Here is a 12084-nt window from a genome sequence, read left to right as displayed (position 1 = left end):
TCTTTTAGTTTTCCTTTTTATTACCATGATTGTGTTGATGTGGACCGTTTGGTCCAACTTTAGACAAGAAGTTTTCCATATCTCAAGGCTTAAATAATGCATTGTACCATTATAATACACACATCAACACCACAATGGTTGTAACAGTTAATATTTACCTGGAAGAGATAATTTCAAACGTTTACTATTTAAATAACAACTATTACATTGGTTGTCATAAATAATGATTGTTATATAGTAGTTCTTATAATGGAGTTATCATAGCCATAATTTTATTTCACTTTTTATTGGATAAATAATATTTTTGTGAATGATTGTCAATTTTGGAGAGAAAAAAATGATGAAAAAAATGAATTTTGAAATAACTAATATTTTATTTGGAGAAAAGCGCAAATAAAAATAATGTTCAGTACTTATGTTGTATTGGATTGCTATAATTGTAACTAATGTATTATATATAACATAATAAAGGGTAGCTGAAACCATTATAACGTCTATTATAATGGTTGTAACATCATTGTTCAAAACCTTGCCATATATAGCCTATATTAGTGACAAAATAGAGCACATGTTTGCCAATACTATTTGCAAGATTCTATCTGTGAATAATTTAATCTTCAACTCCGGTCTCTGTCACGTGGGGCCACATAACTCCGGTCCCATCCGTCCGAAGTGCTCGTCCGAAAAGAAGTAAGTGCATTAACTACTCATCAAGTCCTTCCGTCCGAAGCGCTTATTCGAAAAGCAGTGCATTAACCACTTATCAACTCCTTTCCTCTTTTTCCTCTTCTTCCTCCTCCTTCCATCAAATCGTCCCGATGAACTTCTTGCGCGAACGATCATGTCGGCGTGCAAATCTTCCCAAAAATAGACAATTTACATGGACGGCAGATCTTTAATCCCGCATGAAATTTTAATGCCGTCGTTTAGTGACAGCGCGGCGAACAGCGGTCCAGGGGGGTCGCTGGGTTCGGAGAAAGGCTCCATGGGATGCTTGCTTCTTTTATACGGCCGCCGCGGCTACCCCCCACCCACAATCGCACCCATCACCCCTCCTCCCTCGCGTTTAAATCTCTCTCTCGGCTTCCATCTACCTCCTTTCGAAGCCATCACTCCTTGGAAGCTCGAATCGAGGGTTTGAGAGCTTTCGAAATCGATCTCCGAATCGATCCAAGGAGGAGGAGGAGGAGATGGCGAGAAAGAAGATCCGGGAATACGACTCGAAGCGGCTCCTCAAGGAGCATCTCAAGCGGATCGCCGGTATCGACCTCCAGATCTGCTCTGCCCAGGTGTGCTCTTCCGATCTCGATCTCGTTTTCTGCGTGGTTCGTGTGGTGATTGATCGAGAAGCGGAAAAATTCGTCTCTCAGTCGAAATATGGGAGATTTCTTTTTCTTTTTTTTTTAAAGCAAAACGAGTGCTTGTTTGATGGAAAAGGGAGCAAATCTGTGATTAGTCTCATGTACCTTTAACTGTTAGACTGTATTCTAATAATCTATGCGTTTTTTTTAAAAGTAAAAATATGATATTTCTTTGATTGGATTATCAAGTGCATTTTGTTGTCCCGGTTTTCTGACTAAGGATGTGTTTTTGACATTTGATTCTGGTAGCTTTGCGGCATTTTATGAGACTTAGATCGTGAAATGTTTTGGATTTAATGATAAAGTGGAACCTGTTTACTTTTCCTCACTGATTCAAGCATGGAATGAATTTCCTGGTTATTGATTGGATGATTAACTTTCGCTCTTCGATTCTTAGAATTAGTGGTGATCTTTTGTTAATATATTTATGTTGGTTAAATAAGGTCACGGAATCTACGGACTTCACTGAGTTAGTGAAAAAAGAGCCATGGCTTTCATCTATGAAACTGGTCGTGAAGCCTGACATGCTATTTGGGAAGCGAGGCAAGAGTGGTTTGGTAGCTCTGGACTTAGATATTGGACAGGTGGCTCTGTTTGTGAAGGAACGCCTTGCAGTTGAGGTGATTTTGGGATTAACCTTGTTTAAGTTTTTGATTATTTACTGAGTCAGTGATTATTAATAGCATAAAATGTATTCCAATTTAATTTCATATTAGGTTGAAATTGGTGGGTGCAAGGCCCCGATCACCACATTTATAATTGAGCCATTTATTCCCCATGACCAAGAGTACTATCTCTCGTTTGTCTCCGAGAGGCTTGGTTTCACCATCAGCTTCTCAGAATGTGGTGGAATTGAAATAGAAGAGAACTGGGACAAGGTTAAGACTATCTTTCTTCCTAGTGAGAAGCCTATGACGTCCGAGGCATGTGCTCCACTTATTGCAACCCTTCCCCTGGAGGTGAGGTGCATTTCTTCTACATATTACGTATCCATTTTGCTCGCATCAGTGTACTAAATTTTAGTTTTGGTACCTGATTTCTGAACATAATGATTTTTGCTATTGGTTAATCTTGTTTAATCTGTTTCCTCCTACTTTACATGCTATAGTTTGGTGACTTACTTTAAAATGTTATAACTATGCTGATAATACTTATCACAAATATTGGCTCAGGTACGAGGGAAAATAGGAGACTTCATAAGAGGGGTTTTTGCTGTTTTCCAAGGTATGCTGGGAGACAGATCTACATGACCACTTTTCTAATACTTGTTAAATTAGTTTAATAATCCTGTATAAAACTTCTTTAAATGGCCGTATGTGTAAATGGCTGTCTATAATCTCAGTATACTGAAATTTTTGTAGTAAGTTTCATCTCGTAAACTTTTTCTTTCTTTTGCCATTTCATTTCCTGAATACATAGATCTGGAGACTTTTTTGATTTGTCCCAATTATATCTGCCATTTTGTTGATATATCTTTTTCTGGCGTGGAATTGATCAAGTGCATATATCACAGACTTGGACTTCACTTTTCTTGAGATGAACCCATTTGGTTTGATAAATGAGGAGCCATACCCCTTTGATATGCGGGGAGAGTTGGATGACACTGCTGCCTTCAAGAACTTCAAGAAGTAGGTTTTATGCCACAGACATTATTTTCATCTTATCAACATTGTTTCACTTGAGAATCTTGTGTGTATTTATATGCTGATGTGCAGGTGGGGGAATATAGAATTTCCACTTCCTTTTGGCAGAGTCCTGAGCCCTACAGAAAGCTTTATTCACAAACTTGATGAAAAGGTGGCAATATTTCCTAATTTACATTTATTACCAATTCATGTTTATATAATTTGATCAAATGAAAAGTAACAATATTTACACTAATACCATCTCATGCTATGCTAGTTACTTCCAATGTTCGCACTGAAGTTGAGTTTAAATCTTCTTTCCTACTATTATCATGATGAATTAAATAATGATTTTATATTCAATATTTTTGTCGGAAATGATTGCGGTCCCTACAATGCTTGATTGTTGGCTAGAAAGAAAGAGCACTCTTGGAAATATGGGGATTAGCTATATAAAATCTCTCTCAAGTGCAACTGCAGAACTGGAGAAGAAATTCTAGATTAGAAGAAAACATTTCTTAATGAAGCAGTTTATATGTCGATATGAATAAACTAGCCTTACTGCCTTAGCCTATCTATATGTTGGGCTTGCTATTTCTCAATGTTCATCACACGATTGTTGTGTTACCCTGACCTACGGTACATCATAATGGCTTATAGTTATGGGTAGTGACCACCGATGCATTTTGCTATTATTAACTGTTTGGTACATAGAACTAGAGAGTAAATGTGTATACCAGAACAATAAATGAGTAATATCTTCTCATAGAATGGAGAATTTTGCTAGTTGGTAATGGGATTTTTGGATCTCATCTTTCTAAGATATTGTATGGCAAGTACTTTGTAGGAGTTTTTTTTTTAGCCTGTGAAAATTTTAATGCAGGGGGATCAATATAGATTTCCAATATCTACTTTGTTAGAAAAAATAGTGAGATTCTCTAGTTTGGTTTGCCACGTGGTGCAACCTATAATCGATTACTACAGGTGTAGATTGATTTCATAATAATCAATTATGGTGCGATTGATTAGACACTTCAGAAAATACTCATCATCCCAAAAGATCATCATAAAGGTATGTAAACACGAAATAGAATATGATATATATCTTATTAATGAAGCCCAATTAATAAAATATAACTAGTGCAACAAACTGAAAATAACCACAACAGAACAATAAAAAAAATACTGCCAGTAAACTTGGATTCCAAGAATGTGAAAAATGGCAACAATGGTAATAATAATGGGTGGAGATAATAATTGATGGATGAAGAAACGAAGTTTGGGCAAAAGATGACAATAGAACTAGTTGGATAATTACCTCTGCGAATTTGGTCCCTCCAATTCAATGAGAATTTTCAGGCCACGCTCTACCAAGGTATTGAGATGAAGGATGACGGGGTCAAGAAGGTGGCTCCAAGAAGAAATAGGTCAAGAAGCAGGATGAAAGTAGAAGAAAAAATGGTCTCTTAGGACTTCGCCCACGGTGGCACTCACCTTTCTAGGATTTCTTCTTCTCTTTCTTCCCTCCTTCCATACATTCAACAATTCTATTTTCAAGACTATCATACATCCTTCTCCGTTCCTAGAGATGAGTGATGACCGTGGGCATTGAAGAAAGGCTAAGGCTCAAGCAATTAAGTGTGGTGGATTGGAGTTGGGTTAGGCTTCCTTTTACACCTAGGTAGACCCTTTTTGCTTGGTAGTACTAGTACATAACTCGACTGAAAATCCAAGCCTAAACATGGCTTTGGATGGAAAACACAGAAACAACAAAAAACATAAACTAAGTATAAGATGGAGTTCTGAGACTATATCAGTTTCCTCCAACTGGGAAGAACTCAACTCCTGACGAGTAGGCTTCTGTATGTGCTGCAACAAATCAGGTCTCTGGCGCCTCAACTCGTCCTCGCTGATCCATGAACTATCTAACATAGGTCTCCCTTGCCAACGCACAACGAATTTGCGGTACTGCCCACGCCTAGTGTCTATTGCTCGCACGCCAAGAATATCCTCAATATCCTCATGAAAATTGGACTCTGAACTGGTGCTGTGTAGATCTGGAACTGCAACCACCTCTGGTGGATCTCCATGGAACTGGTACAGGTCGGCGACGTTGAAAATTGGGAAAGTCTGAACGTTGTTTGGAAGCTCCAATAAATAGGCGTTCTTCCCCAGCTTTCGATGTATGTGGAATGGACCATACTTTTGCGGGCTGAGTTTGCTGTATTTGTCCAATGGAAATCTCTCTCCTGAAATGGGCCATCACTAGATCGCCCTCTGCAAAGTGAACCTCCTTGTGATGACGGTCAGCATCATCCTTATACCTGGCACTGGAGTCAAGTAAGCGCTGATGAACTTCCCATTGGATATGACGGACCTGCTCAATATTGTCCTTTGCTTTGGCGCTTATTCGACCATGATAGAGAATGGAAGCACGATCGAGTATGGGTGGAATAGAAAAATCATAGATGATTTCAAATGGAGACTTACCAGTAGTACAATTTATAGAACTGTTGTATGCAAATTCAGCTTGTGTTAAAACCAAATTTCACTGAGTAGGACGCTTATTAACCAAACATCTAAGCATGTTACCAGGTGTACGGTTCACTACCTCTGACCATCTGTTTGGGGGTGATAAGCACTGCTGAAGTTTAGTTTTGTTCTTAATTTGCTCCAAAGAGTTTTTCAAAAATAACTAGTGAATTTTGTGTCCCTATCAGATGTGAATGATCTTGGAATACCATGCAGTCTAACAATTTGTTCAAAAAAATAAATGTGTTATATGAGATGCATCAGATGTTTTCCTACATGGAATGAAATGTGCCAATTTTGAAAACCGGTCCACCACAACAAAAATCGAATCAACCTTCCTAGCAATCATGGGTAGTCCTACAATGAAGTCCATGGTGACATCCTCTCAAAGGCCACTAGGGATAGGCAACGGGGTGTACAAGCCTGTATTCTGGACCTTTTCCTTTTTCTGACAAACTACCGAGTCCTTTTTTAGTTCATCCTTGAAAGATTTTAGATTTAGAATCAAGGTCCTTTGAGTAGGTTCTTTGCCTTTTTCTTTCACAGAATTTTTTGTGTTATACTCATACAACTCTTTGTGTGGATAGAGTGTGATATTTATTTTATTTTTCACAAAGAAATATGTATTTTTTTCCGTCATGTTGGGTCTTCCTATCGTACTGCCAAGGCCTATCTAACAACACGTGGCACACTTCTATAGGCATAACGTCACACCATACCTAATCTTGGTATCGTTTTCCAATGGAAAACTCTACTAGACATCTGTGGGTGACTGGAACCTCAACTCTCTCCTTAAACCAAGATACCTTATATAGTTTATTAATCTTTTGTGTATGTATATTTAGTTTATCAACCATATGTTGAGACACGAAGTTTTCAATACTGCCACTATCAATCAAGATAGAACATCTATATCCCCCTGCAGTACCTATAGTCAAAAAAATACTTCGCCTCAACCAATTATTCTGGACAAATTGCTTAGGTGCCACCATGACACGGTGAACCACCATGAGTGGGCCCACCTCATCACATGTAATGTGGACATCGTCATTCTCCGACTCATCCCGCTGTTCAGACTTATCCTCATTTGCCTCTGGATTGGGTTCATTTGAATCGTCCTGGCGTCCTTGCTCAATCAGGTGTGACTGAGACTGAAATTTTCTCAAGGGACATTCAGAGGATTTATGTCCGGGTTTTCGGCACTTATAGCAAATGATAGTGGAATCAGGTGCCGGTGCCAGTACGCCTTTGCCCTTGTCCCATAAGTTTTTGTTAAAATTGGACTTTAGGGCAGTTGTGATCTTGGTAGGGTTCTGAGAACTTATTACCTTGTTTCCGAACTGACTCTTTCCTTGGATAATGGAGTTTCTGTTTGAGTCCCACTTTCGACCACTAGTTCGCATTTGTTGTGCTTCCACTCTCAATGCACGGCGATGGGCATCATCAGTACTCAAGACATCGAACATCTCTACTTGGTTCAGGATGTCCCGTCTCAAGCCATTGATATATCTACTAGCAACATGAATGGGTCCTCCCTAAGGTTGTTTCTTGCTTGGAGCTCATGAACTCCTAGGTGTACTCATCCACGGTCCTACGGAGGTTTGGGAATTTCAAGTAGAGGTTTTGGCGATAATCCAATGGGACAAATTGCTTCCCCAACTTCTCCTTCATTTTACTCGAGGTACGGATCTTATCCTTACCTTGCTGAACCCTTCGTTCCTGGAGTTGCTTCTACCAAACCAGTGCGTGTCCTTTTCATTTGAGGGTCATAAGTTTGACCTCTTTATCCTCAGAAATTTTCTTCTAATCAAAATATTGGTCGATTTGTCGACCCAATCAAGGAAAGCATCTGGCTGGAAATGCCCCTCAAAATCTCCAACATCAATCTTAATGCCATCATCCCAACGTCTGGCACGAGGGGGTTCTCTATGTGGTGGTCTCTCCCTGTTCCTATGTGGTGGTCGGTCATCTAATTCATTTTCTATCTCATCTGACTCACTACTCTCGACTACCCTCTGATGGATCCTTTGTTTATCTTGAGGCCTGACTCTACGTCTTGGTTCATTCTGATGGTTTTTCTCTCTCCTAGGTCTCACTATCTCAGGTATATTCAATTCTAGTCTAGTCATGAAGTTGGAGAGGTGTTCTACCTGTCGTTGGATCTGCTCAAAGGCTTGTTGTTGGGTTCTAAACATATCTTGACAATTATCAGACATGATTGTAGGCTAAGATTTGACCCAAAACTGTTTCGGAAGTGCTTCTAATGTTACGGAAGTGAAACAGATTTTTTTTTAGAAAAAAATTTTTCAGATTTTTTTTATTTTTTAATACCGAAAATGAATATTTTAATATAGAAATTAATATTTTAATGCATAAATATTTTTTTATTTTTTTAAATGCGGAAAATGAATGCAGAATTTTTTTTAAATGTAGAAACTAATTTTTCTGTATTTTTAACTCCGAAAATTAAAATTTCTGTAGTTTTATATGCAGAAAATATAATTTACTGTTTTTTCTTAATCCAAAAAAAATATTTTTCTGTTTTGAAGTGCAGAAATTTAATTCTCAGAATTTAAAGTGCAGAAAAAATGAATGATATAATGCAAACACAATAATAAAGATTCCTAGATATGCAGGACCTATTTGCTCTAATATCACTTTGGTGCAACCTATAATCGATTACTACAAGTGTAGATTGATTTCATAATAATCAATTATGGTGCGATTGATTAGACACTTCAGCAAATACTTATCATCCCAAAAGATCATCATAAAGGTATATGAATACAAAACAAAACATGATAGATATCTTATTAATGAAACCTAATCAATAAAATATAACTTGTGCAACAAACTGAAAATAATCGCAATAGAACAATAAAAAAAATACTGCCAGTAAACTCGGATTCCAAGGATGTGATAGATGGCAACAATGGTAATAATAATGGGTGGAGATAATGATTGATGAACGAAGAAACAAAGGTTGGGCAAAAGATGGCGATAGAACTAGTCGGATAATTACTTCTGCGAGTTTGGTCCCTCCAATCCAATGAGAATCTTTAGGCCGCGCTCCACCAAGGTATCGAGATGAAGGATGACGGGGTCAAGAAGGTGGCTCCAAGAAGAAATAGGTCAAGAAGCAGGATAAAAGTGGAAGAAAAAAAGGATCTCTCAGGGCTTCGCCCATGGTAGCACTTACCTTTTTAGGATTTCTTTTTCTCTTCCTTCCCTCCCTTCTTTCATACATTCAACAATTCTATTTCCAGACTATCATACATCCTCCTCCGTTCCTAGAGATGAGTGATGATTGTGGGCATTGAAGAAAGACTAAGGCTCAAACAATTAAGTGTGGTGGATTGGAGTTGGGTTAGGCTTCCTTTCACACCTAAGTTGACTCTGTTTGCTTGGCAGTACTAGTACATGACTCGACTGAAAAGCCAAGCCTAAACATGGCTTTGGATAGAAAACACAGAAACAATAAAAAACATAAACTAAGTATAAGATGGAGTCCTGAGACTACATCGCCACGTCATATGGATTTTATGTTGTTGAATACCTTTTGTTTTGATATTCTCTTTAAACTTCAATATCGAATCCATTGAGTTCATCAGACATATATATTTTTCCCTCCAGTTGGATGTTTTGCTTCTGTTATAATTTTGTTAGCTACATGGTCATTGTCCCTATGAACAGAGATAGGACTCGGTAGGGTTTCCCAATACTCCATAATCTTTCAGGAGGTGTTTGGTTGCCATTGAGTTTTACTAAAATAGATATCCATAAATCATGATCCTGTAAAACAGGTTTTATGAAAAAAACTCTCTCCCTTTTTATTATTATTTTCAGGTTTTATGACTTGGTTCTTTTGGCAACACAAATTTTATGAAAACAACCAAACAATTGTTTTAGTAAAACCCATTCATTTTGTGTTTTTCATATACCCATTTTAATAAAACTTCTCAACCAAATAGCCCCATAAGGTGCTATGTAAGTTTCCACACTTTAAAGCATATGCTGACTCGTGGTTGCCAATGCTTCAATTATATTCTGTAGAAACTTTTCTCACAAAATTCGTGCAACTTGTTATTAAATTCTTAGATTGCTAAGCTACTGGCTGAATTACCTAATGGTGGCTTGCATCTGGCACATTAGGATGGAATATCTAACAAAAACTTTGTGGAAAAAGCTAGTACTGTCCAGGAAAAATCCTGAATGGGATCCATAAATGTTCTTTATGATTTTCAATATGCTTACTGTTAGGTAGAGCGAGTGAAATCCTTGAAATATTCACAACTTACCAGCCAGCACAGATAGCAGTGTACTTCTATTTTACTCTATTTTCCATTTTGTTCTACAGTCTTGTGATGTTATGAATTAGAGCTGTAATTGCTACATTTAGAGAGAGTACTAATTTTTGCATGTTTTTACAATTCTACGATTGAGAATGCATGCGATTTGCTGAGCTTTGCCTAGAGCAAATATATGATATGCTAAGCTATTTCATTGCAGACTAGTGCCTCCCTGAAGTTTACTGTTTTAAATCCCAAAGGACGCATATGGACCATGGTGGCTGGTGGTGGTGCTAGTGTCATATATGCTGATACCGTAAGCTTACATTTATCCATGTCCTTTTGCATGGTTTAAAAAAAATTTGAGATCTCTTTGGACTTCATAGATTCAGTTTGAACCTACATGGCAGCAAATTGCTTTTAGGGGTATGAGTCATAGGAAGTGACAGAATGTAGGCCTGGTGCAAAAGATCTGCCAGCAAACCTAACCTTTTTATTTTTTTATCACTTTATTAGGTTGGTGACTTGGGTTATGCATCAGAGCTTGGAAACTATGCAGAGTACAGTGGTGCTCCTAATGAGGATGAGGTCCTGCAGTATGCTAGAGTGATACTTGATGTAAGTTCTTGTTCAATTCATTATCTTCGGTCTTCATCCCATTTTTGTGCTTCAGGCACTTCTTCCATTTTATTCACCCATAACTATGGTTTCTTTATGCTATTGTAGTCTGCGACTGCTGATCCAGATGGCCGAAAGAGGGCTCTTCTCATTGGGGGGGGTATAGCTAACTTCACTGATGTTGCTGCTACTTTTGGTGGCATTATCCGTGCCCTAAGGGAGAAGGTTTGGTTGATCAACTAATGCAGTGATTTCTTATCTTTTCTACTTTCAGTTTAAAACAAATATTCTCACATTTTCTTGCAGGAATCCAAGCTAAAGGCTGCCAGGATGCACATTTATGTCCGAAGAGGTGGCCCTAATTATCAAACAGGTCTGGCCAAAATGCGGGCTCTGGGTGAGGAGTTGGGCATTCCTATTAAGGTAATAATCTGCACTCAGTTCCTGTTCCTTTATTAAACATGAAATTTTATTTGGTCATTCACCAATTCTTGCCTTGCGGGGTACAACTTGAACAAGTTTTATACCCTTCTTCAGCTGTTGCTTCTACCAACTATTCCAGTTGCATAGTGGAGAACTTTCAAGGGTTCTAATGGATACTTACCTGAAAATGATGCATGATGATTTATTGTAGGTGTATGGGCCAGAGGCAACGATGACTGGAATTTGCAAGCAAGCTATTGATTGCATCATGTCTGCTGCATAATTTTGATTTCATTTTCTCCTTTTGTGTTTCTCCATCTATTTTTTGTCAAGCAAAAATCAGAATTCAGTGATTTATCCAGAGTGGATGATAAAAAGAGAACATTTATAGAGAATTAATGAGTCAATACTATCCACAATTTGGTTGCCTTCTCGAATTTCTGCAGTGCAACTTGTGCTGAGTCAATGTAGTTTTGTTCTAATAGAAATTTTCTGTTCCAGCTTGAATTTCCAGTGATTTTGAGCTTGATGTGTGGAAAGTTTGCAGGGCATTCTTTTTCATGTTACTAGCTTACATGCCTGGTAGATGTGTTGAATGAACTTAATTTTCTGAATCTGAGAATCATATATGGTAGTTGGTGAATATAGTTTTACCTTTGAGTGGGGTCATTTTAATGCACACTGTCACATGTTACTTTACCATGGTTTTTAACTCCATCGAGATGAAACTTTCAAGAAGTCTGGTCATATTATCAGCATGACCTCCTGCTTTATGTCTGGATTGGCTCTGCTGAAATATGTTCAGTTCTGGCTTAGGCCTTGCCCTGCGAGAGTAAGGACTCTGGTAGATGGAGAAGACAACAGGACTTATGTCGAGTCGGTCCTTGGCATAGTTTCCTCGGCTGAGCTTGAGGCAGGGCTAGCCTTATGCTGAAAGGTTTAACCTGTGGCTGAAACTGTGCAAGATCCAACCTGGCCCTTTGAAATTATACAGACACATTAAGAAAGAAGAAGAGGATGAAATAATATTGTTTTTCAGGGTTCACATAGATATGTCTTGTTTAATTGAGCATTACATTCCAAGTTCTTATCGGTGTTCTGCAGAGTATGTAACTATCATGTGACCATGCAATCGTAGCAGAATGACTTGCTGAGATGGAAACCAGGTGGATGACCAGGTGGTTTGTTTGCTTATGCTGATTGTCTGTTGCCTTTATTTGAAATGGACAAATGTTA

At 38.2% G+C, this 12084-nt stretch overlaps 1 protein-coding gene across 1 annotated transcript; it reads left to right on the top strand.

The window, feature by feature from the left end:
* Positions 1–738: 738 nt before the first annotated feature.
* On the top strand, positions 739–11355 carry LOC103721595 (ATP-citrate synthase alpha chain protein 2-like). The gene is made up of 11 exons (XM_039119732.1): positions 739–1289; positions 1805–1981; positions 2078–2320; positions 2534–2585; positions 2875–2989; positions 3077–3158; positions 10028–10123; positions 10324–10425; positions 10534–10650; positions 10732–10848; positions 11060–11355. Exons 1-11 carry the CDS (start codon positions 1191–1193, stop codon positions 11129–11131), a joined length of 1272 nt encoding a protein of 423 aa, XP_038975660.1. The 5' UTR covers positions 739–1190; the 3' UTR covers positions 11132–11355.
* The last annotated feature ends 729 nt before the right edge of the window (positions 11356–12084 follow it).

The sequence above is a fragment of the Phoenix dactylifera genome, chromosome 1 (assembly GCF_009389715.1).
Source record: "Phoenix dactylifera cultivar Barhee BC4 chromosome 1, palm_55x_up_171113_PBpolish2nd_filt_p, whole genome shotgun sequence".
NCBI lineage: Eukaryota > Viridiplantae > Streptophyta > Magnoliopsida > Arecales > Arecaceae > Phoenix > Phoenix dactylifera.
This window is presented reverse-complemented; position numbering and strand designations above follow the sequence as displayed.

Excerpts from the sequence above, each read along its gene's own strand:
- LOC103721595 (XM_039119732.1), top strand. The coding sequence starts at position 1,191 with ATGGCGAGAAAGAAGATCCGGGAATACGACTCGAAGCGGCTCCTCAAG. Across the intron at positions 10,426-10,533 it reads ATGCTAGAGTGATACTTGAT|TCTGCGACTGCTGATCCAGA; the intron begins GTAAGTTCTTGT and ends ATGCTATTGTAG. Across the intron at positions 10,651-10,731 it reads TCCGTGCCCTAAGGGAGAAG|GAATCCAAGCTAAAGGCTGC; the intron begins GTTTGGTTGATC and ends ATTTTCTTGCAG.